The sequence below is a fragment of the Somniosus microcephalus genome, unplaced genomic scaffold, assembly GCF_052327205.1.
Source record: "Somniosus microcephalus isolate GS21.2 unplaced genomic scaffold, FLI_Smic_1.0 scaffold108, whole genome shotgun sequence".
Taxonomy (NCBI): Eukaryota; Metazoa; Chordata; class Chondrichthyes; order Squaliformes; family Somniosidae; genus Somniosus; species Somniosus microcephalus.
The window spans coordinates 715,950-742,462 of NW_028225295.1; the positions used below are offsets into that span (position 1 = coordinate 715,950).

The 26,513-nt window shown below is 48.0% G+C and overlaps 1 protein-coding gene across 1 annotated transcript; it reads left to right on the forward strand.

Moving 5' to 3' along the window:
* Positions 1–17,122: 17,122 nt before the first annotated feature.
* On the forward strand, positions 17,123–26,304 carry LOC147083063 (uncharacterized). Its single transcript, XM_085980304.1, has 2 exons — positions 17,123–17,280; positions 24,702–26,304. The coding sequence occupies exon 2, from the start codon at positions 24,811–24,813 to the stop codon at positions 25,600–25,602; it is 792 nt and encodes a 263-aa protein (XP_085836430.1). The 5' UTR covers positions 17,123–17,280; positions 24,702–24,810; the 3' UTR covers positions 25,603–26,304.
* The last annotated feature ends 209 nt before the right edge of the window (positions 26,305–26,513 follow it).

Consider the following 26,513-nt stretch of genomic DNA (forward strand, 5'->3'; position numbering starts at 1 on the left):
CCACTTTGGGGGTAAAAACAGGAGGGTAGATTATTATCTAAATGGCAATAGATTGGGAGATGGGGAAGTGCAGAGGGACCTGGGTGTTCTTGTGCACCAGTCACTGAAGGAGAGCATGCAGGTGCAACAGGCGATTAAGAAGGCAAATGGTATGTTGGCCTTCATATCAAGGGGGTTCGAGTATAGGAATAGGGATACCTTACTACAGCTGTACAAGGTGCTGGTGAGACCGCATCTGGAGTATTGTGTACAGTTTTGGTCGCCCCATCTGCGGAAGGATGTTCTTGCCATGGAAAGAGTGCAACGGCGATTCACCAGGCTGATACCTGGAATGGCGGGAATGACCTACGAAGAGAGATTAAATAGTTTGGGCTTGTACTCACTGGAGTTTAGAAGATTGAGAGGGGATCTCATCGAAACATATAAAATTATGGCAGGCCTGGACAGGCTGAATTCAGAGAGAATGTTTCCAATGGCCGGGGAGCACAGAACCAGGGGCCACAGTCTAAAAATAGCGGGCAAATCATTTAAAACAGAGATGAGGAAGAATTTCTTCACTCAAAGAGTGGTGAGCCTGTGGAATTCCCTGCCACAGAGGGCTGTGAAGGCTAATTCAATAAATATTTTCAAGAGAGAATTGGATATATTTCTGAAGGCTAAGGGGATTAAGGGTTACGGAGAAAAGGCGGGGACGGGGTACTGAACTGGTAAGATCAGCTATGATCTCAGACGAAGATCAGCCATGATCTCATTGAATGGCGGAGCAGGCGCGAAGGGCCGAATGGCCTACTCCTGTTCCTATCTCTATGTTTCTATGTTTTCTATGTTTCTAACCAATTTGATTGAATTTTGAGAGGGGGTGACTAGGTGTGTGGATGAGGGTAGTGCAGTTGATATGGTCTACATGGACTTCAGTAAGGCTTTTGACAAAGTCCCACATGGGAGATTGGTCAAGAAGGTAAGAACCCATGGGATCCCGGGCAATTTGGCACATTGGATCCAAAATTGGCTTAGTGGCAGGAGGTAGAGGGTGATGGTCGAAGGTTGTTTTTGTGACTGGAAGCCTGTGTCCAGTGGTGTATCGCAGGGATCAGTGCTGAGTCCATTGCTGTTTGTAGTGTACATTAGTGATTTAGATATCAATGTAGGAGGTATGATCAGTAAGTTCGCAGATGACACAAAAATTGGTGGAGTGGTAAATAGCGAGGAGAGAAGCCTCAGGCCACAGGACGATATAGATGGATTGGTCAGATGGGCAGAACAGTGGCAAATGGAATTTAACCCTGAAAAGTGTGAGGTGATGCATTTTGGGAGGACTAACAAGGCAAGGGAATATACAATGAATTGTAGGACCCTAGGAAGGACAGAGGATCAGAGGGACCTTGGTGTGCATGTACATAGATCCCTGAAGGCAGCAGGACAGGTAGATAAGGTGGTTAAAAAGGCATATGGGATACTTACCTTCATTAGCCGAGGCATAGAATATAAGAGCAGGGAGGTTATGATGGAGCTGTACGAAATGCTAGTTAGGCCACAGCTGGAATACTGTGTGCAGTTCTGGTAGACACAATATAGGAAGGATGTGATTGCATTGGAGAGGGTGCAGAGGAGATTCACCAGGATGTTACCTGGGCTGGAGCGCTTCAGCTATGAAGAGAGACTGGACAGGCTGGGGTTGTTTTCCTTGGAGCAGAGAAGGCTGAGGGGGGACCTGATTGAGGTGTACAAAATTATGAGGGGCATAGATAGGGTAGATAGAAAGAAACTTTTCCCCTTAGTAGAGGGGTCAATAACCAGGGGGCATCGTTTCAAGGTAAGGGGAAGGAGGTTTAGAGGGGATTTGAGGAAAAACTTTTTCACCCAGAGGGTGGTTGGAATCTGGAACTCACTGCCTGAAAGGGTGGTAGAGGCAGGAACCCTCACAACATTCAAGAAGCATTTAGATGAGCACTTGAACCGCCATAGCATACAAGGCTACGGACCAAGTGCTGGAAAATGGGATTAGACAGGGCTTGATGGCCGGCACGGACACGATGGGCCGAAGGGCCTCTTTCTGTGCTGTATAACCCTATGACTCTAACTCTGAGCCGAAGTTCCTCGAGTTGCAGACACTTCTGGTCACCACACTTTAGGAAGGATGTGAAGGCCCTTGAGAGGGTGCAGAGGAGATTTACCAGAATGGTTCCGGGGATGGGGGATCTTAGCTACAAGGACAGGTTGGAGAAGCTGGATTTGTTTTCATTAGGGCAAAGGAGGTTGAGGGGTGATTTGACAGAGGTGTACAAGATTATGACGGGTTTGGATAGGCTAGACGGAGAAAGGCTGTTCCCACTAGTTGATGGTACAAGGACTAGGGGACACAGATTTAAGGTTTTGGACAAGAGATACAGGGGGGATGTGAGGAAAAACTTTTTTACGCAGCGGGTGGTGAGGACCTGGAACTCGCTGGCGACGGAAGTGGTGGAAGCGGAGACACTCAATGTTTTCAAGGGGAGACTGGATAGACACTTGAGGGAAATAAACTTGCAGGGCTATGGGGGCAGAGCGGGGGAATGGGACTGACTGGATTGCTCTACAGAGAGCCGGCACGGACTCGATGGGCCGAATGGCCTCCTCCTGTGCCTCTATGACTCTATGTGGTTGCTGTGGATCACACTGGGGTCCACCAGCTCCCACATGCTACAGCTGCAACACATCACCTGCCCGGCCATCTCTATTGTATTTTATTTAACTAATTAGGTTTTCAAGTTTTGAAATAACCAATTGTCTATTAATAGTTTTTAATCTAGGTAATAACCTTCTTTAATTTATTACATTTAGTTTTATGCTTTAGATCTTTACTGTAACTTAGCCCACAGTCCTAATTAAACCCTAGTTGTTTATATTTTTTCACGTATCAAGCAGCACCTCTTACCCCCACCTCATCGAATTCGCTCACTCACCCAATTCCCGAGTTAAGTACTCTGTAGAAGCCGTACTCCGTAGAACTGGACTCCATGCTACTTACCTCCCAAACATTTCTCCTTCCACACTCAAAAGGCCGATGAATTTCAGGTCCTGATGAATGGAGTGACTCTCGGAGATCTTGATATGAAGTTTGGTTTGAGTTTCCCCGTCTGTCAATCCTGCCCTTCTCACAGCCTGTGAAAGGAGTTTCCAAAAGCCATCACTGAGAGTCCAGGACAGAAATTGACAACATTCTCCCCCAGCAACAATTCTCTTGTCCTCACCCAATCACGTTCCCTTAGCAACAAGGTATTGAAACTTCTTTTATACATTATAGCAAAATATTACACACAGGTGTCTTCAACCAATCTCGCTCCCCCAGCAACAACTCCCCGGTCCTCACAGGATACTAGTTTGGCAACATAAAATGATATGGAACCTTCCAGAACTTTGGGCACTTTTTAATGGTTAATTACAAAATGGGCAGTTTTGCAGCTACCAATTACTGTAACTCATCAATACTCACAATTCTGATTCATCGACTTTGCATTATAGAATAGTAGAATTACGTTAATACATCCAAAGGGCTTCCAGCAAATAGTTTGCAGAAGGCTGCACCACTGAATAAATGTGAAATATTTAGTGTTTCCCACATTCAATAACTGTTCATTTTATTTTGCCTCATTTGAACACATTAATCTGACTGGCTGAAGGGCACTGATGTAATTTGATTGGAGGCCTTCTATCAATTATCTTGCCTACCCTCAATCTGGCAAGAAACTACTTAAAAATGTCGACTATTCCTCAATTCAATTAATGTCAAGCACAATGGTTTTAATGGGAACAGACACAAACAGTTAATTCCTGCCCCTTGCCCACCACAACAGCACTTAGACATACTATGGGGAATCCTCATGGGACAAAGATGGAAGCTTTGTGAATTTAACACAAAATGAGGGCAGCGAATGTTGTAAAGCCTAAGGGGGAATTACAGGTTGTGTCCCGAGCTGAGCCGCCCCCTCTTAAGCTGAGTTTGTTTAGTCTTGTTTCTTATTTACAAGTTCACTTCTTACAAAACATTCTTTAATTCTTTATGTTGCTGCTTTAAGCTATATAATTTTCACCCTAACAGATATGTACTTGAAGTGCCGTAACCTACAAGGCTGCGGACCAAGTGCTGGAAAGTGGGATTAGGGTGGATAGCTCTTTGTCGGCCGGCATGTACAAGATGGGCCGAATGGCCTCCTTCTGTGCTGTAAATGTCTATGATTCTATGATTCATTGATCATCCCATTCCCAAGCTGACTCTGTGTTAACACCTGAGACGAGCCGTCCCACGTAGGGTGACTCCCTCAACCTGTTCTCCCGGTTACAGAACCAGTTTGTCTCTCTCAGGAATGCCCAAGGCTCTGTTGTCTGGGCACCAACTCACTCGTGACCTCACATGTTGCAACAAGTCTACTGCCTGAGCAGTTTGCAGTGTTATTAGGTCTGTGGGTCTCTTAGCAACCACCTCCCTTATCGAGGCAAAGGGCTCATCTCCTGACTTTGGGTGTTTTCATTCCAAACTTCAGCATTCTCTGTCTTTTAGCTTCAATCTGTCTGTGTCCACCCAGTGACAACACTGAGCTCCTCCCTCCAACCACTGACACTCACCCTCACCCTCTTGCTGAGAAAGAAAGACTTGCATTTATATAGCACCTTTCACAACCTCAGGATGTCCCAGAGCGCTTTACAGCCAATGAAGAACCTCTGAAGTGTAGTCACTGTTGTAATGTAGGAAACACGGCAGCCAATTGGTGCACAGCAAGCTCCCACAAACAGCAATGTGACAATGACCAGATAATCTATTTCAGTGATGTTGATTGAGGGATAAATATTGGCCCCAGGACACCGGGGAGAACTCCCCTGCTCTTCTTCAATGTAGTGCCATGGGATCTTTTACATCCACCTGAAAGAGCAGACGGGGGCCTCGGTTTAACATCTCATCCGAAAGACGGCACCTCTGACAGCGCAGCACTCTCTCAGTACTGGAGTGTCAGCCTAGATTTTTATGCTCAAGTCTCTGGACTGGGACTTGAACCCACGACCTTCTGACTCAGAGGTGAGAGTGCTGCCCACTGAGCTAAAGTGCCTGGAGCTAAGCCAGCTGGGATACTTGACATAGGATTACATCGGATATACGGCACAGAAACAGGCCATTCGGCCCAACCAGTCCATGCCGGTGTTTATGCTCCACTCGAGCCTCCTCCCGTCTTTCCTCATCTAAATCTATCAGCATAACCCTCGATTCCCTTCTCCCTCATATGCTTGTCCAGCCTCCCCTTAAATGCATCGATACTATTCGCTTCAACCACTCCCTGTGGCAGCGAGTTCCACATTCTCACCACTCTCTGGGTAAAGAAATTTCTTCTGAATTCCCCATTGGATTTCTTGGTGACTATCTTATATTGAGGCCTCGAGTTATGCTCTTCCCCACAAGTGGAAACATTCTCTCTGTATCCACTCTATCAACATTTTTCATAATTTTAAAGACCTCTATTAGGTCACCCCTCAGCCTTCTGTTTTCAAGAGAAAAGAGACCCAGCCTGTTCATCCTTTCCTGATATGTATACCCTCGCATTTCTGGTATCACCCTTGTAAATCTTCTCTGCACCCTCTCCAGTGCCTCTATATCCTTTTTATAATATGGCGACCAGAACTGTACGCAGTACTCTAAGTGTGGTCTAACCAAGGTTCGATACAGGTTTAGCATAGCTGCACTACTTTTCAATTCTATCCCTCTAGAAATAAACCCTAGTGCTTGGTTTGCTTTTTTTATGGCTTTGCTAACCTGTGTCGCAACTTTTAGTGATTTGTGTATTTGTACTCCGAGATCCCTTTGTTCCTCTACCCCACCTAGACTCGCACCCTCCAAGTGATAAGTGACCTCCCCATTCTTCCTACCAAAATGTAATACCTCACATTTATCTGTTCAGCCTTGGTCACTCTGCAAAAACTCTGAAATGTTTAATAATGAAATCAGGGAGTCAAAAAGCTGAGGTGAGGCAGTTTAAAAAGACAGTCCCTGACCAGAGATTGCTGGATGCTGACACTCGGCGCTCACGAGGATAGAATGTCCCATTCCCCAGGCACGGACATCCAGCACCTTGATCACAGCAACAACTCACAAAACGTTGGCAATGTAACTTGGAGCAGAGACGGTTAAGTGGAGCTGTGATCGAGGTGCTCAAAATTATGAGAGGTTTTGATCGAGCAAACAAGGAGAAGCTGTTGTCACTGGCAGGAGGGTCGGTAACGAGAGGACACAGATTTCAGATCATTGGCAAAAGAATCGAGAGAGGAAATGAGGAGACTTTTTTTACACAGCGAATTGTGATGACCTGGAATGCACTGCCTGAATGGGAGGTGGAAGCAGATTCAATAGTAACTTTCAAAAGGGAATTGGATATATACTAAAAGCAGAAATTTGCAGGGCTGTGGGGAAAGAGCAGGGCAGTGGGACTAATTGCATCGCTCTTTCAGAGAGCTGGCACCAGCACGATGGGCCGAAAGGCACCCTACTGTGCTCTATGATTCTATAACATCAGCTTCTCTCTGCACACTAGTACTGAGAGAACAGGGAATAATCTTTAAATCCAGCCCAGTTATTGGGGTTTTAACATTAACAAGCCCCAGTTGCCTGAATTAACATGGTTCAGTCCTGGATGTGATTAAAGGCATCGGAAACAGTGGAATCGACCCACCGCAGTCACACTGTGGACACTCTGGTGTGTCAGCGGGTGGGATACACCAGGGAATCCCTTTCCACACACTGAGGTTGACTCTAATGATCGGGAGTCCTAGGGTTTCGGATACCAGATAATCAAGCTCACAAGAACACAAATTGTCTCTCCAGGCTTTATTAAGAGCGCTGCATAACACAGATCAGGTGATAATTCCCTCAATCTGGAGAATAGAAGTACAGTGGATTTGCGCGTGATCTTCTTGAGTCTGTTCCAACTGACAACGGCTTAAGTGGCCTGTTCTTATACACAAGCTTGGTTACCGCTCAGGAAATGGGACTGTTTGGACCCGTCTGTTGGCCGCCTCCTGAACTCCTGCTAATTCAGGGAATTTAGTCCATCTGTGACCAGACTATAACCACAAGCCCATCTGGTTATCACACCTATACGGTCCGTGAGGTTATTATTAGATTCACACCCAGACGTTGTGCCTTCACTTGTCTGGCACTTCATCCCATAACACGGGTACAGGGGCTCAGTAATGTTTCATTCATCAGAAAAAGACAAAGTACAACAACATACTGGGCAGCTTAACAGAATCTCATCATATTTATGGGGCCATAAATATAATAGTCATTAATAAATCCAGGAGGGAATTCAGGAGAAATTTCTTTACCCAGAGAGTGATGAGAATGGGGAACTCACTCCCACAAGGAGTAGTTGAGGTGAATGGTATAGATGTATTTAAGGAGAAGCCAGATAAACATAGGAGGATATGTCGGAGGAGGCTCGTGTGGAGCATAAACCCCGGCATGGACCAGTTGGGCCGAATGGCCTGTTTCTGTGCTGTACATTCGATGTAATAACATGAACAGTCCACCGGCGCGCTCGAGGCCTTCCGCGACCGGTGGGTACCGGAGGGACTGGCGTGCATCATCACCACCGAAAATAGAATTTTAATTTCATTTAAGTTTCCTTTAAACTTTTTTGGTTATGTTACATGTTTTATTGGTTGTGATGGTTGACTTTTAATAGGCAATTGCCTGTGATAAGGAGAAAAACAAAAATAACATTAACAGTTAAATCAAGGGAATCATCAGCACAACAGATTGAGAGTTTAAACAGCAGTACAAGAATTTATAAAACATTCATCCATTCCACGTTCATGTCACCCCAGCTGTCTACAGGGCCCTGCGCTACAGAACAGTGTGAACTCGCTGGTGTCTCAGCAGGTCATTGGAGCTTTTAAAGCTCTTCCCACAGTCAGAACATGTAAACGCTCTCTCATCAGTGTGAACAAGCTTGTGTGCCAGCAGGTTGTTGGACTGCAAGAATCCCTTCCCACACACAGAGCAGGGAAATGGCCTCTCTCCACTGTGAACTTGCTGGTGTCTGGTCAGAGCCCCGGATCTTTTAAAACTCTTCCCACAGTCAGAACATGTAAATGGTCTCTCATCAGTGTGAACAAGCTGGTGTATCAGCAGGTTGGATGAATCAGTGAATCCTTTCTCACACACAGAGCAGGGAAATGGCCTCTCCCCAATGTGAACTCGCTGGTGTTCCTTCAGAGCCCCGGAGCTTTTAAAACTCTTCCCAGTCAGAACATTTAAACGCTCTCTCATCAGTGTGAACAAGCTGGTGTTGCTTCAGATCCTTGGAGTATTTGAAGCTCTTCCCGCAGTCAGAACATTTAAATGGTTTCTCATCAGAGTGAGCTTGCTGGTGTCTCAGCAGGTGGGATGAATACACAAATCCCTTCCCACACACGGAGCAGGTGAATGGACTGACCCCAGTGTCACTGCGCCGATGAACTTCTGATGTAGACGGGGAACTGAATCCCTTCCCGCTGTCCCCACCTTCACCTGGTTTCTCCCCGGTGTGACGGAGCACGTGTCTCGCAAGGTCAGGCGATCGGCTGAAGGCGAGTCCACACACGGAACACGTGTGCGGTTTGTCTACGCTGTGATCACTGCTCTTTCCTTCCATGTGCAAAGGCCGATGATTTTCAGGTCCTGATGAATCGAGCGACTGTCAGATCCTGACGTGATGTCTGGTCTGAGCTTCCGGTCTGTAAATGCTCCACTTCTAAAAACCCTGTAAAAGGAGTGTAGAAAGGGGTAAGAGGGAGAATGTTGTCTCATGTCGCTCTTTCCCAGCCCAGGGGCAGTGAAGCTGATTTTCAGGCCCCAGCTGCTGCACAGGTTGGTTGAAAGAATCAACAGTAATGGCGGCTGCAATCCCCACCAGCCCCCGCGCTCCAGAAAGCGCTCCGGCCGCCGCTCACAGTTGTGACTGACCCCGCGCATGCGCCCCATGGCCCCGCCCTCCCCTGCTCCACAGGCGCCCGGCCCGCACCGCGCATGCTCAGCACACACCCTGGGCCCCTGTCAAACATCCTCCCCCGCGCCTGCGCGCTGGGCCCCTGAGCTCCAGGCTGCCACGCGGGGCTTTCTTTGTAAAGTCGGTGTTGGTTAAGAGCTGCAATCAGTGAGGGAAACATAGAAGATAGGAGCAGGAGTCGGCCATTCAGCCCCTCGAGCCTGCTCCGCCATTCAACAAGATCATGGCTGATCATCCAAATTCAGTACCCTGTTCCTGCCTTCTCCCCATATCCCTTTAGCCTTAAGAAATATATCCAACTCCTTCTTGAATATATTTAATGAATTGGCCTCTACTGCCTTCTGTGGTAGAGAATTCCACAGGTTCACCACTCTCTGGGTGAAGAAATTCCTCCTCATCTCTGTCCTAAAAGGCTTACCCCTTATCCTTAGTCTGTGACCCCTGGTTCTGGACTCCCTGACCATCAGGAACATCCTTCCTGCATCTAGTCTGTCCAGTCCTGTTAGAATTTTATAAGTTTCAATGAGCTCCCCTCTCATTCTTCTAAACTCCAGCGAGTATAAGCCCAATCGACCCAATCTCTCCTCATACGTCATTCCTGCCATCCCAGGTATCAGTCTGGTGAATCTTCGCTGCACTCCTTCCATGGCAAGAACATCCTTCCTCAGATAAGGCGACCAAAACTGCACACAATACTCAAGATGTGGTCTCACCAAGGCCCTGTACAACTGCATCCTTGTTCCTGTACTCAAACCCTCTCACTACGAAGGCCAACATACCATTTGCCTTCTTAACCGCCTGCTGCACCTGCATGCTTACCTTCAGCGCACAAGAACACCCAGGTCTCGTTGCACTTCCCCTTCTCCCAATCTATTGCAGTTCAGAAAATAATCTGCCTTCCTGTTTTTGCCACCAAAGTGGATAACCTCGCATTTATCCACATTATACTGCATCTGCCATGCTTCTGCCCAATCACCCAACCTGTCCAAATCATACTGGAGTTTCTCGGCATCCTCCTCACAGCACACATGCCCACGCAGCTTTGTGTCGTCTGCAAACTTGGAGATATTTCATCCAGTTCTCTCGTCTAGATCATTTATATATATATTGTGAATAGCTGGGGTCCTAGGACCGATCCCTGCGGTACCCCAGTAGTCACTGCCTGCCACTCGGAAAAAGAGCCATTTATTCCAACTCTTTGCTGCCTGTCTGCCAACCTGTTCTGCATCCAAGTCAATACCTTGCCCCCAATCCCATGTGCCTTAACTTTACACGCTAATCTCTTATGCGGGACCTTATCGAAAGCCTTCTGAAAGTCCAAATACACCACATCCACTGGTTCTCCCTTAGCTATTCTACCAGTTACATCCTCAAAAAATTCCAGTAGATTAGTCAAGCACGATTTACCTTTTGTAAATCCAAGTTGACTTTGTCCGATCCTGTCACTGTTTTCCAAGTGCTCTGCTATTACATCTTTTATAATGGACTCTAGCATTTTCCCCACTACCGATGTCAGGCTTACCGGTCTATAATTTCCCATTTTCTCTCTACCACCTTTTTTGAATCGTGGGGTAACATTAGCTACCCTCCAATCCATGGGAACTGTTCCAGAGTCTATCGAATTTTGGAAGATGACCAGCAATGCATCTACTATTTCTAGGGCCACTTCCTTAAGTACCCTAGGATGTAGATGATCAGGCCCTGGGGATTTATCGGCCTTCAATCCCGTCAATTTCCCAAACACCATTTCCCGACAAATACTGATTTCTTTCAGTTCCTCCCTCTCATTAGCAGTAACATAGAAGATAGGAGCAGGAGTAGGCCATTCAGCCCCTCAAGTCTGCTGCAGAATTCAATGAGATCATGGCTGATCATCCAAACTCAGTACCCTGTCCCTGCCTTCTCCCCATATTCCTTGATCCCTTTAGCCTGAAGAAATATATTTAACTCCTTCTTGATGCACTGTCCCCAGGTGAGAGCAGCTCAGTCAGCACAGAGCTGGGGCTGGAATCTGGGAGAGGGGCCGCAGGCAGCGGGCCTGGCAAAGGGACCATCACTGATTGAATAATAAACAGGGGTAAGGGCACACTAACCTAACATCAGATATATCTATAGCTTAAGTAGACAGATTTTAAGCCAAATGATGGGACCGAAGGCTGCAATTCCTGTGCCATGCGGGAACTCTGGGACGCTTCACATGTCCTGGTGAACCGCGTGTGCAGGAAGCGCCTCCAGTGGCTGGAACTCGACCTCAGGATCTCTGAGCTTGGGGAGCGGCTGGAGTCACTGCCGGGCAGATGGGAGGCTGAGAGGTTCCTGGAGCGCACGTTCCAGGAGGTGGTCACCCCGCAGCCACAGAGAGTTTGTGGGAATTGTAACTGGGTGGCCGCCCAGCAGGGTTTGAGGAGGCAAGGCAGTGCAGGAATCCCCCGGGAGTGCGGCGCTCTCAAACCGGTTTTCAGTGCTGAATCCCGGTGAGGGTGACGACACCTCGGGTGGAGAGTGCATTCTAGAGCGCATCCACTGCACTGTGGGGCAAGGCCAATTTCAGTGGGATGAGAATGGATCTGGCCTGCGTAAATTGGAATCAAAGATTGGCAGGAAAAACTGTAGAGGAACAATGGGCTGCCTTTAAAGAGGAAATAATTCGGGTACAGTCGAGGTACATTCCCACTAAGGGGAAATGTAGGGCAACTGAAGTCAGAGCTCCCTGGATGACGAAAGAGATAGAGAGTAAGATGAAGCAGAAAAAGAGCGTGTATGACAGATGTCAGGTCGAGAATACATCTGAGAATCAGGCTAAATATAGAAAGTTCAGAGGAGAAGTGAAAAAGAAAATACGAGGGGCAAAGAGAGGGTATGAGAATAGAATGGCAGCTAACATAAAAGGTAATCCACAAGTCTTCTATAGGCATATAAATAGTAAACGGGTAGTAAGAGGAGGGGTGGGGCCGATTAGGGACCAAAAAGGAGACCTACGCACGGAGGCAGAGGGTAAGGCTGAGGTACTAAATCAGTACTTTGCATCTGTCTTCACCAAGGAAGAAGATGCTGCCATAGACATAGTGAAGGAGGAGGTAGAGGAGATACTGGATGGGATAAAATTGATAAAGACAAGGTACTAGAAAGGCTGGCTGTACTTAAAGTAGATAAGTCACCAGGGAAGCATCCTAGTACGCTGAGGGAAGTGAAGGAAGAAATTGCGGAGGTACTGGCCATAACCTTCCAAATCCTCATTAGAAACTGGGGTGGTGCCAGAGGACTGGAGAATTGCAAATGTCACACCCTTGTTCAAAAAAGGGTGTAAGGACAAACCCAGCAACCACGGGCCAGTCAGTTTGACCTCAGGAGTGGGGAAGCTTTTAGAAACAAAAATCAGGGACAAAATTAACAGTGTGGATTAATTAAGGAAAGCCAGCACGGATTTGTTAAAGGCAAATCGTGTTTAACCAACTTGATGGAGTTTTTTGATGAGGTAACAGAGAGGGTTGATGAGGGCAATGCGGTTAACGTGGCGTGCATGGATTTCCAAAAGGCGTTCGACAAAGTGCCACATAATAGGCTTACCAGCAAAGTTGAAGCCCATGGAGTAAAAGGGACAGTGGCTGCATGGATAGGGAATTGGCTAAGTGACAGGAAACAGTGAGTAGTGGTGAACGGTTGTTTTTCAGACTGGAGGAAGGTACACAGTGGTGTTCCCCAGGGGTCGGTTCTAGGACCACTGCTTTTCTTGATCTATATTAAAGACTTGGATGTGGGTGTACAAGGCACAATTTCAAAATTTGCAGATGACACAGAACTTGGAAGTATAGTGAACAGTGAGGAAGATAGTGATGGACATCAAGTGGACATAGACAGGCTGGTGGAATGGGCGGACACGTGGCAGATTAAATTTAATGCAGAAAAATGTGAAGTGATATATTTTGGTAGAAAGAATGAGGAGAGGCAATATAAACTAAAGGGTACAATCCTAAAGTGGGTGCATGAACAGAGAGACCTGGGGGTATATGTGCACAAATCATTGAAGGTGGCAGGGCAGGTTGAGAAAGCAGTTAAGAAAGCTTACGGGAACCTGGGCTTCATGAATAGAGGTATAGAGTACAAAAATGTTGAAATTATGATGAACCTTTATAAAACACTGGTTCGGCCTCAACTGGAGTATTGTGTCCAATTCTGGGCACCGCACTTTAGGAAGGATGTGAAGGCCTTAGAGAGGGTGCAGAAAAGATTTACGAGAATGATTCCAGGAATGAGAGACTTCAGTTACATGGATAGACTGAAGAAGCTGGGGTTGTTCTCCTTGGAGCAGAGAAGATTGAGAGGAGATTTGATAGAGGTGTTCAAAATCAAGAGGGGTCTGGACAGAGTAGATAGAGAGAAACTCTTCCAATTGGCAGAGGGGTCAAGAACCAGAGGACACAGATTTAAGGTGATTGACAAAAGAACCAAAGGCGACATGAGGAAAAACTTTTTTATGCAGCGAGTGGTTAGGATCTGGAATGCACTGCCTGAAAGGGTGGTGGAGGCAGATTCAATCACCGCTTTCAAAAGGGAATTGGATAAGTACCTGAAAGAGAAATATTGCAGGACTTCAGATTCCTGGGGCAGGAGGGACCAGTTCTGGGGCAGGAGGGACCTGTCCAAGGTGGACGGGTTGCACCTCAACAGAGCTGGGACCAATGTCCTCATGGGACGGTTAACTAGTGCTGTGGGGGAGGGTGTAAATTAATTAGACAGGGGGATGGGCACCAGGATGAAACATTCGAGAGGAGAAACAAGGTGAAGAGAGGACTGGGAGAGACAAGTAGCACTAGAGGGACAGAATTGCTGGTCATCTTCCAAAATTCGATAGACTCTGGAACAGTTCACATGGATTGGAGGGTAGTTAATGTTACCCCACTATTCAAAAAAGGTGGTAGAGAGAAAACGGGAAATTATACCTGGGTCCATTTCTTCCATCGCATACCCATCGGTAGTGGGGAAAATGCTAGAGTCTATTATAAAGGATGTAATCGCAGAGCAGTTGGAAAACAGTGGCAGGATCGGACAAAGTCAACATGGATTTACAAAAGGTAAATCGTGCTTGATTAATCTACTGGAATTTTTTGAGGATGTAACTGGTAGAATAGATAAGGGAGAACCAGTGGATGTGGTGGATTTGGACTTTCAGACGGCTTTCGATATGGTCCCACATAAGAGATTAGCGTGTAAAGTTAAGGCACATGGGATTGGGGGCAAGGTATTGACTTGGAAAAAGAACCGGTTGGCAGACAGGAAGCCATTGAATGAGATCATGGCTGATCATCCAAATTCAGTACCCTGTTCCTGCCTTCTCTCCATATCCCTTGATCCCTTTAGCCTTAAGAAATATATCCAATTCCTTCTTGAATATATTTAATCAATTGGCCTCCACTGCCTTCTGTGGTAGAGAATTCCACAGGTTCACCACTCTCTGGGTGAAGAAATTCCTCCTCATCTCTGTCCTAAATGGCCTACCCCTTATCCTTAGACTGTGACCCCTGGTCCTGGACTCCCCGACCATCGGGAACATCCTTCCTGCATCTCGTCTGTCTAGTCCTGTTAGAATTTTATAAGTTTCAATGGGATCCCCTCTCATTCTTCTGAACTCCAGCGAATATAAGTCCAATCGACCCAATCTCTCCTCATACGTCATTCCTGCCATCCCAGGTATCAGCCTGGTGAATCTTCGCTGCACTCCCTCCATGGCAAGAACATCCTTCCTCAGATAAGGCAAACAAAACTGCACACAATACTCAAGGTGTGGTCTCACCAAGGCCCTGTACAACTGCAGCAAGACATCCTTGTTCCTGTACTCGAATCCTCTCGCTGCGAAGGCCAACATACCATTTGCCTTCTTAACCGCCTGCTTCACCTGCATGCTTACCTTCAGCGACTGGTGAACCAGGACCAGTACAAGATAGATTAAGGCGATACTTAGTACAACTAAATCAGGAGGTACAAGCACTAAATAAAGAAGTAAGGAACCAACAACAGATTAAAGATCTAGAAAGGCAGAATGCTGGACTTAAACCAGACAAGTTGCCCAGAATAGGTCAACAAGTAATGACGCAAGTTATCGGAAGAAAGGGAATGGGGCCCGTTGGATGGGGCCATGTACTGTATTAATGACAAGTGATACGTGTGTTTGTCTACAGGAACCGATGGGTATGCGATGGAAGCAATGGACCCAGGTGAAACCATTTAACACTAAAGACCCCCATTCTACCCTCTCCTCTAGGGGAAAGAGCTCGGAACACGACCAGACCTCTGTTTAAATTACAGATAAACATGGATCCAGTCGACCCTTTATATCAGAGGGTCCGTCTCGGGGAGAAGAAGCTCTCCTGGTTTACCCTTACACCCGAGAACACATTTTAAATGTGGAAGCAAGTCATCTTCGGTTACGATGGACTGCCTAAGAAGAAAGAAGATATAATTGGAGTAAGACTTCTTTACTCCTGTATTCAAATCCTCTTGTAATGAAGGCCAGCATACCATTTGCCTTCTTAACCGTCTTTCACGACCACCGGACGTCCCAAAGCGCTTTACAGCCAATGAAGTATTTTTGAAGTGTAGTCACTGTTGTAATGTGGGAAACGCGGCAGCCAATTTGCGCACAGGAAGCTCCCACAAACAGCAATGTGATAATGACCAGATAATCTGTTTTTTTGTCATGTTGATTGAGGGATAAATATTGGGCTCAAAACACCGGGGACAACTTCTTCGAAATAGCACCACAGGATCTTTTACATCCACCTGAGGGGGCAGACGGGGGCCTCAGTTTAACGTCTCATCCGTAAGACGGCACCTCCGACACTGCAGCGCTCCTTCATTACTGCCCCTCCGACAGTGCAGCACTCCCTCAGCACCACCTCTCCGACAGTGCGGCGCTCCCTCAGTACTGCCCCTCCGACAGTGCGGTGCTCCATCAGCCTCGCTTTATGTGCTCAAGTCCCTGGAGCAGGACTTGAACCTACAACCTTCTGACTGTGCTATCCACTGAGCCACAGCTGACTCCAGTCTTTTACACAGTTTCATCATAACTTCCTTGCTTTTGCACTCTATGCCTCTCCTAAAGCAGGGGAGTTATGATGAATTGTTAAACAGTTTTTTTTTTGCAGAGTGACCAAGGCTGTCTGTAGGAAACAATTGTGCATTTGAAAGAAGCTTGTATTGTGAAGCTTGTGCCCCTTTGCCAGGCCCGCTGCCTGCGGCCCCTCTCCCAGATTCAAGCCCCAGCTCTGTGCTGACTGAGCTGCTCTCACCTGGGGACAGCGCGTCACAATCGGCCCCAGCGCACCTGAGCTGGAGAGGAGGGCCCGCCCTCTTGCCGTGCTGCCATTGGTTGGAGGACCAGGCCGCCCAGTTCAGGCCTCCCAGCTCAGCCTTCTTCCTATTGGTCGGCGCTCCCGTCAGTCAGAATCACATTGCTCCGGCTCACTCCGCCTCCCCGCGCGGCTCAATCCGCTCCGTTCGGTGTCCGCGGAGGTCCCACCCGCCTCTCAGGTTTGGTTTTTCTCGTATTTTACTTTATAATCTCGCTCTCCGCTCCCCCCCTCACCTCGATTTAAATCGATTCCCCAACACTTTACCCGGGCCCACGTGGGGGAGTCAAAGGCCGGCTGGAGCGCATGCGCAGCCCGCCTCGCACCGTTGGGAAGCTTTTCAAATATTTTTTTATTTCCGAAACAAATTGAAAACACTCATTAATTCCCCAACATCCTCCCCTCTAAAGTGCGATTATTATTATTTTTGTTTTTCCTCATTTGTGTGGGGTGTCTTTTTTTTACCTTGCGGTGGCGTGCGCCGATCCAACCGACCCCTGGGCGTTGCGTGCTGACGTCAGCGCGTACTCGGAGGGGGTTTGTGATTGACGCGAGGCGCCGGCCAATTAGGAGCGCGGAAAACGCTGGGAGGACCGGGCGGGCTAACGGTCCTCCAACCAATGGCGGCGCGGGAGGGAGGGGGGTGGGACCTCGGTGGGCTGCAGGCCGCTTTCCTGCTTTCATTGTCTGCAGGAGCTGTTAAAGGGAGGAGGGGGTGGAAAAAACCCCAGCTTGTGAGTGTTTATTCCTTTGCATTACCTTTATTGCAAGGCTATTCATCAACTGCATTCATTTAAAAATAAGTGAACCTTTTCTCTTTTTGACTTTTATCCAGAACAAAGAGCCCTGGTGCTGTGAACATTTTGGTGGGCAGCCACTTTTAAAGGGACAAAGACCCGCATTCTTCCTCCTCTCTCTCTCTTGTGAGTATTTGTGATGGGTGAGAGGGTGGGGGTGGTGAGTCAAAGGGGACTGCAGCCCCTTTTCAACAAAAAAAAATGCTTGGCCATTTAAAGGGGAATGGGTGCCCCCCAGGTATTTAAAGGGGCAGTGCCTCTCTCTGTATCATGTAAGAGCAGGGAGGTTCTGCTTGAACTGTAAAAAACACCAGTTAGGCCACCGGCTAGAGTGCTGCGTGCAGTTCTGCTCGCCCCATTGCAGGAAAGATGTGACTGCTCGAGACGGGAGATTTACGAGGATGTTGCCAGGACTAGAGAATTTCAGCTACAAGGAAAGATTGAATACATAGAAACATAGAAGATAATCTACATCCTAGGGTACTTAAGGAAATGGCCCTAGAAATAGTAGATGCATTGCTGGCCATCTTCCAAAATTCGATAGACTCTGAAACATTTCCCATGGATTGGAGGGTAGCTAATGTTACCCCACTGTTCAAAAAAGGTGGTAGAGAGAAAACGGGGAACTACAGACCGGTAAGCCTGACATCGGTAGTGGGGAAAATGCTAGAGTCCATTATAAAAGATGTAATAGCAGAGCACTTGGAAAACAGTGACCGGATCGGACAAAGTCAACATGGATTTACAAAAGGTAAATCGTGCTTGACTAATCTACTGGAATTTTTTGAGGATGTAACTGGCAAAATAGATAACGGAGAACTAGTGGATGTGGTGCATTTGGACTTTCAGAAGGCTTTCGCTAAGGTCCCGCATAAGAGATAGAAACATAGAAATGTAGAAGATAGGAGCAGGAGTAGGCCATTTGGCCCCTCGAGCCTGTTCCACCATTCAATGAGATCATGGCTGATCATCCAAGTTCAGTACTCGGTCCGTGCTTTCTCCCCATACCCCTTGATCCCTTTAGCCTTAAGAAATATATCCAACTCCTTCTTGAATATATTTAATGAATTGGCCTCTACTGCCTTCTGTGGTAGAGGATTCCACAGGTTCACCACTCTCTGGGTGAAGAAATTCCTCCTCATTTCTGTCCTAAAAGGCCTACCCCTTATCCTTAGACTGTGAGGCCTGGTTCTGGATTCTCCGACCATCGGGAACATCCTCCCTGCATCTAGTGTGTTCAGTCCTGCCAGAATTTTATAAGTTTCAATGAGATCCCCTCTCATTCTCCTAAACTCCAGCGAGAACAAGTCGAATCGACCCAATCTCTCCTCGTACGTCATTTCTGCCATCCCAGGTATCAGCCTGGTGAATCTTCACTGGATACCTTCCATGGCAAGAACATCCTTCCTCAGATAAGGCGACCAAAACTGCACACAATACTCAAGATGTGGTCTCACCAAGGCCCTGTATAACTGCAGCAAGACATCCTTGTTCCTGTACTCAAACCCTCTCACTACGAAGGCCAACATACCATTTGCCTTCTTTAACCGCCTGCTGCACCTGCATCCTTACCTTCAGCGACTGGTGCACAAGGACACCCAGGTCTCGTTGCACTTCCCCTTCTCCCAATCTATTGCCATTCAGAAAATAATCTGCCTTCCTGTTTTTGACACCAAAGTGAATAACCTCACATTTATCCACATTATATTGCATCTGCCATGCTTCTGCCCAATCACCCAACCTGTCCAAATCATCCTGGAGTTTCTCGGCATCCTCCTCACAGCACACACGCCCACCCAGCTTTGTGTCGTCTGCAAACTTGGAGATATTACATCTAGTTCCCTCGTCTGGACTATTTATATATATTGTGAATAGTTGGGTTCCTAGGACCGATCCCTGTGGTACCCCACTAGTCACTGCCTGCCTTTCGGAAAAAGAGCCGTTTATTCCAACTCTTTGCTTCCTGTCTGCCAACCAGTTCTTTATCCAAGTCAGTACCTTACCCCCAATCCCATGTGCCTTAACTTTACACGCTAATCTCTTATGTGGGACCTTATCGAAATCCTTCTGAAAGTCCAAATACACCACATCCACTGGTTCTCCCTTATCTATTCTACCAGTTACATCCTCAAAAAATTCCAGTAGATTAGTCGAGCACAATTTACCTTTTGTGAATCCATGTTGACTTTGTCCGATCTGTCACTGTTTTCCAAGTGCTCTGCTATTACATCTTTTTATAATGGACTCTAGCATTTTCCCCACTACCGATGTCAGGCTTACCGGTCTGTAATTCCCCGTTTTCTCTCTACCACCTTTTTTGAATAATGGGGTAACATTAGCTACCCTCCAATCCATGGGTACTGTTCCAGATTCCATTGAAAACCCAGCAGCTTCTCCTCCATCTCCACTCCAGCTCAAACTGCTGCAACAAAAAGACCTACACAGGCGGCCAGGGGCCGACTTCCGTCACCTGCAATAAAACTCATCCCGACAGCCGCTGACTAATGGCGGCCGCAGCACCCACAGTTCCCCGCGCCCCAGAAACCGCTCTATCCAACGCGCTGATTTCCACGCTGAGAGTGCGCATGCTCCCGGGGCCGCGGGCCATTCTGGGAGCTTGGCTCCTGTCCTTTGTCCCGAGTCGGACTCGGTGGAACCAGCTGAAGAAACCGGGAAGCGGCGGCTCAGATGGGGGAGGCGCTGCACCCTGGGTTTCCTGGTGCCGGGGCTCTGGCCAGACATCCGCCGGGCCCGGCCGCTCTGATTCTGATTGAGGTTTTTGATGAGGTAACAGAGAGGGTTGAGGAGGGCAATGCGGTCAACGTGGTGTACATGGATTTCCAAAAGGCGTTCGACAGCGTGTAAGGTTAAGGCGCATGGGATTGGGGGCAAGGTATTGACTTGGATAGAGAACTGGTTGGCAGACAGAAAGTGAAGTGTTGGAAGAAACGGGTCTTTTTCTGAGTGGCAGGCAGTGACTAGTGGGGTACCACAGGGTACCGAGTTTGGATGATCAGCCATGATCTCATTGAATGGCGGAGCAGGCTCGAGGGGCCGAATGGCCTACTCCTGCTCCTATCTTCTATGTTTCTATGTGACCCCAGGTATTTAAAGGGGCAGTGCCTCTCTCTGTATCATGTAAGAGCAGGGAGGTTCTGCTTGAACTGTACAAAAACATCAGTTAGGCCACCGCATGCAGTTCTAGTCGTCCCCATTGCAGGAAAGATGTGACTGCTCGAGACGGGAGATTTACGAGGATGTTGCCAGGACTAGAGAATTTTAGCTACAAGGAAAGATTGGAGAGGCTGGGGAACAGAGGAGGCTGAGGGGAGACCTGATTGAGGTGTCTAAAATTATGAGGGGCCGAGATCGAGTGGATAGGAAGGACCGATTTCACTTAGCAGACAGATCAATAACCAGAGAGCACAGATTTAAAGTAATTGGTCGGAGGTTTAGAGGGGATTTGAGGAGAGATCTTTTCACCCAGAGTGTGGTGGGGGTCTGGAACTCACTGCCTGAAAGGGTGGTAGAGGGAGAGACCCTCATCACATTTAAAAAGTACTTGGATATGTACTTGAAGTGCCGTAACCTACAAGGCTACGGACCAAGTGCTGGAAAGTGGGATTAGGGTGGATAGCTCTTTGTCGGCCGGCACGGACAAGATGGGCCGAATGGCCTCCTCCTGTGCTGTAAATTTCTATAATTCTATGAATTGTAGTTAAAGGGACAGACACCCCACAACCTCCGTTCCCGAGCCACTGACTCCATCCCTCTCCCTAACATTTGTCTGAGTCTGAACATAGAAACATAGAAGATAGGAGCATTCGGCCCCTCGAGCCTGCTCCGCCATTCAATGATATAGAATGTTATACGTTTCGCTGAGATCCCCTCTCATTCTTCTAAACTCCAGTGAGTATAAGCTCAATCGACCCAATCTCTCCTCATACGTCATTCCTGCCATCCCAGGTATCAGTCTGGTGAATCTTCGCTGCACTCCCTCCATGGCAAGAACATCCATGGGAACTGTTCCAGAGTCTATCGAATTTTGGAAGATGACCAGCAATTCTGTCCCTCTAGTGCTACTTGTCTCTCCCAGTCCTCTCTTCACCTTGTTTCTCCTCTCGAATGTTTCATCCTGGTGCCCATCCCCCTCTCAAATTAATTTAAACCCTCCCCCACAGCACTAGTTAACCGTCCCATGAGGACATTGGTCCCAGCTCTGTTGAGGTGCAACCTGTCCACCTTGGACAGGTCCCTCCTGCCCCAGAACTGGTCCCTCCTGCCCCAGGAATCTGAAGTCCTGCAATATTTCTCTTTCAGGTACTTATCCAATTCCCTTTTGAAAGCGGTGATTGAATCTGCCTCCACCACCCTTTCAGGCAGTGCATTCCAGATCCTAACCACTCGCTGCGTAAAAAAGTTTTTCCTCATGTCACCTTTGGTTCTTTTGTCAATCACCTTAAATCTGTGTCCTCTGGTTCTTGACCCCTCTGCCAATTGGACGAGTTTCTCTCTATCTACTCTGTCCAGACCCCTCTTGATTTTGAACACCTCTATCAAATCTCCTCTCAATCTTCTCTGCTCCAAGGAGAACAACCCCAGCTTCTCCAGTCTATCAATGTAACTGAAGCCCCTCATCCCTGGAATCATTCCCGTAAATCTTTTCTGCACCCTCTCTAAGGCCTTCACATCCTTCCTAAAGTGCGGTGCCCAGGATTGGACACAATACTCCAGTTGAGGCCGAGCTAGTGTTTTATAAAGTTTCATCATAATTTCAACACTTTTGTACTCTATACCTCTATTCATGAAGCCCAGGTTCCCGTAAGCTTTTTTAACTGCTTTCTCAACCTGCCCTGCCACCTTCAATGATTTGTGCACATATACCCCCAGGTCTCTCTGTTCATGCACCCACTTTAGGATTGTACCCTTTAGTTTAGATTTCCTCTCCTCATTCTTTCTACCAAAATATATCACTTCACATTTTTCTGCATTAAATTTAATCTGCCACGTGTCCGCCCATTCCACCAGCCTGTCTATGTCCACTTGAAGTCTATCACTATCTTCCTCACTGTTCACTATACTTCCAAGTTCTGTGTCATCTGCAAATTTTGAAATTGTGCCTCGTACACCCACATCCAAGTCTTTAATATATATCAAGAAAAGCAGTGGTCCTAGAACCGACCCCTGGGGAACACCACTGTGTACCTTCCTCCAGTCTGAAAAACAACCGTTCACCACTACTCACTGTTTCCTGTCACTTAGCCAATTCCCTATCCATGCAGCCACTGTCCCTTTTACTCCATGGGCTTCAACTTTGCTGGTAAGCCTATTATGTGTCACTTTGTCGAACGCCTTGGAAATCCATGCACACCACGTCAACCGCATTGCCCTCATCAACCCTCTCTGTTACCTCATCAAAAAACTCCATCAAGTTGGTTAAACACGATTTGCCTTTAACAAATCCGTGCTGGCTTTCCTTAATTAATCCACACTGTTAATTTTGTCCCTGATTTTTGTTTCTAAAAACCTCCCCACTGCCGAGGTCAAACTGACTGGCCCGTGGTTGCTGGGTTTGTCCTTACACCCTTTTTTGAACAAGGGTGTGACATTTGCAATTCTCCAGTCCTCTGGCACCACCCCAGTTTCTAATGAGGATTTGGAAGGTTATGGCCAGTACCTCCGCAATTTCTTCCTTCACTTCCCTCAGCGTACTAGGATGCTTCCCATCCGGTCCTGGTGACTTATTTACTTTAAGTACAGCCAGCCTTTCTAGTACCTTGTCTTTATCAATTTTTCTCCCATCCAGTATCTCCTCTACCTCCTCCTGCACTATGTCTATGGCAGCATCTTCTTCCTTGGTGAAGACAGATGCAAAGTACTGATTTAGTACCTCAGCCTTACCCTCTGCCTCCGTGCGTAGGTCTCCTTTTTGGTCCCTAATTGGCCCCACCCCTCCTCTTACTACCCGTTTACTATTTATATGCCTATAGAAGACTTTTGGATTACCTTTTATGTTAGCTGCCATTCTATTCTCATACCCTCTCTTTGCCCCTCATATTTTCTTTTTCACTTCTCCTCTGAACTTTCTATATTTAGCCTGATTCTCCGATGTATTCTCGACCTGACATCTGTCATACACGCTCTTTTTCTGCTTCATCTTACTCTCTATCTCTTTCATCATCCAGGGAGCTCTGACTTTAGTTGCCCTACATTTCCCCTTAGTGGGAATGTACCTCGACTGTACCTGAATTATTTCATCTTTAAAGGCAGCCCATTGTTCCTCTACAGTTTTTCCTGCCAATCTTTGATTCCAATTTACCCGGGCCAGATCCATTCTCACCCCACTGAAATTGGCCTTGCCCCACAGTGCAGTGGATGCGCTCTAGACTGCACTCTCCCCCCGAGGTGTCGTCACCCTTACCGGGATTCAGCACTGAAAACCGGTTTGAGAGCGCCGCACTCCCGGGGGATTCCTGCACTGCCTTGCCTGCTCAAACCCTGCTGGGCGGCCACCCAGTTACAATTCCCACAAACTCTCTGTGGCTGTAGGGTGATCACCTCCTGGAACGTGCGCTCCAGGAAACTCTCAGCCTCCTGTCTGCCCGGCAGTGACTCCAGCCGCTCCCCAAGCTCAGAGACCCTGAGCTCGAGTTCCAGCCACTGGAGGCGCTTCCTGCACCCGCGGTTCACCGGGACACGTGAAGCGTCCCGGAGTTCCCGCATGGCACAGGAATTGCAGCCAACGGTCCCATCGTTTGGCTTAAAATCTGTCTACTTAAGCTATAGATATATATGATGTGAGGTTAGTGTCCCCTTACCCCTGTTTATTATTCAATCAGTGATTACCCCTGTTTATTATTCAATCAGTGATTGCCCCTTTGCCAGGCCCGCTGCCTGCGGCCCCTCTCCCAGATTCCAGCCCCAGCTCTGTGCTGACTGAGCTGCTCTCACCTGGGGACAGCGCGTCACAATCGGCCCCAGCGCGCCTGAGCTGGAGAGGAGGCCCCGCCCCCTTGCCGCACTGCCATTGGTTGGAGGACCCGCTGCCAGTCAGCTCCGCCCGCGCTCTTCCTATTGGTTAGCGCTCCCTTAAGTCACAGGTCCCGCGATCACGTGCTGCGGTTCACTCTGCCCCCTCACAAAACTCACTTTCCCTCACTGATTGCGGCTCTTCACCAACACCGACTTCACAAAGAACGCCCCGCGCGGCAGCCTTGAGATCAGGGGCCCAGCGCGCAGGCGCGGGTGAGGATGATTGACAGGGGCCCAGGGTGCTGAGCATGCGCAGTGCGGGCCGGGCGCCTGTGGAGCAGGAGAGGGCGGGGCCATGGGGCGCTGCGTGGTGTCAGCCACAACTCAGCACGGCGGCCGGAGCGCTTTCTGGAGCGCGGGGGCTTGTGGGGATTGCAGCTGCCATTACTGCTGATCCTTTCAACCAACCTGTGCAGCAGCTGGGGCCTGAAAATCAGCTTCACTGACCCTTTGCTGGGAAAGGGGGACATGAGATGACATTCTCCCTCTTACCTCTTTCTAAACTCCTTTTACAGGGTTTTAGAAGTGGAACATTGACAGACAGGAAGCTCAGACCAAACATCACCTCAAGATCAGACAGAGTCGCTCAATTCATCAGGACCTGAATATCATCGGCCTTTGCACATGGAAGGAGAGAGCAGCAATCGCAGCGCGGACAAACCGCTCACGTGTTCCGTGTGTGGAAAGGGATTCAGCCGATCGCCTGACCTGGCAAGACACATGAACTGTCACACCGGGAAACAAATGGGTAAAGGTGGGGACGGCAGGAAGGGATTCTGTTCCCCGTCTGCATTGAAAGTTCACCGGCGCAGTCACACCCGGGACAGTCCGATCACCTGCTCCGTGTGTGGGAAGAGATTCACTCAGACATCTCACTTGCTGACACACCAGCAAGTTCACACTGGGGAGAGACCCTTTACGTGTTCTGATTGTGGGAAGAGCTTTAAAAGCTCCGGGAATCTGACGAATCACCAGCGTGCTCACACTGGGGAGAGGCCGTTTCCCTGCTCCGTGTGTGGGAAGGGATTCACTCAGTCCAACCATCTGCTGAGACACCAGCAAGTTCACACTGGGGAGAGGCCATTCACCTGCTCCGTGTGTGGGAAGCGATTCACTCGGTCCTCCAACCTGCTCGCACACCAGCGAGATCACACTGGAGAGAGGCCTTTCACCTGCTCAGTGTGTGGGAAGGGATTCACTCGGTCTTCAGATCTGCTGACACACCAGCGAGTTCACACTGGGGAGAGGCCGTTCACCTGCTCCGTGTGTGGGAAGGGTTTCGCTCAGTCCTCCACCCTGCTGACACACCAGCGAGTTCACACTGGAGAGAGGCGCTTTAAATGTTCTGACTGTGGGAAGAGCTTTAAAAACTCCAATAATCTGCTGAGACACCAGCGGGTTCACGTTGTTCTGTAGCGCAGGGCCCTGCAGACAGCGAGGGCAACATGAATATGGAATGGATGAATGTTTTATAAATTCTTGTACTGCTGTTTAATCTTTAAGTCTGTTATGCTGATGATTCCCTTGATTTGACTGTTCATGGTGTTACATAGAATGTACAGCACAGACTCAGGCCATTCAGCCCAACTGGTCTATGCCGGGGTTTGTGCTCCACACGAGCCTCCTCCAACATATTCTCCTATTCCTTTCTCCCTCATGTGTTTATCTAGCTTCCCCTTAATTGCATCTGTGCTTTTAGCCTCAACCACTCCTTGTGGTAGCGAGTTCCACATTCTCACAACTCTGGGTCAAGAAGTTTCTCCTGAATTCCCTCCTGGATTTATTAGTGACTTTTATATTTATAGCCACATAAATATGATGAGATTCTGTTAAGCTGACCAGTATGTTGTTGTACTTTGTCTTTTTCTGATGAATGAAACATTACTGAGCCCCTGTACCCGTGTTATGGGATGAAGTGCCAGACAAGTGAAGGCACAACGTCTGGGTGTGAATCTGATAATAACCTCACGGACCGTATAGGTGTAATAACCAGACGGGCTTGTGGTTATAGTCTGGTCACAGATGGACTAAATTCCCTGAATTAGCAGGAGTTCAGGAGGCGGTCAACAGACGGGTCCAAACAATCCCATTTCCTGAGCGGTAACCAAGCTTGTGTATAAGAACAGGCCACTTAAGCCGTTGTCAGTTGGAACAGACTCGAGAAGGTCGCGCGTGAATCCACTGTACTTCTATTCTCCAGATTGAGGGAATTATCACCCGATCTGTGTTATGCAGCGCTCTTAATAAAGTCTGGAGAGACAATTTGTGTTCTTGTGAGCTTGATTATCGGGTATCCGAAACCCTGGGACTCCCGATCATTAGAGTCA

Excerpts from the sequence above, each read along its gene's own strand:
- LOC147083063 (XM_085980304.1), top strand. The coding sequence starts at position 24,811 with ATGGAAGGAGAGAGCAGCAATCGCAGCGCGGACAAACCGCTCACGTGT.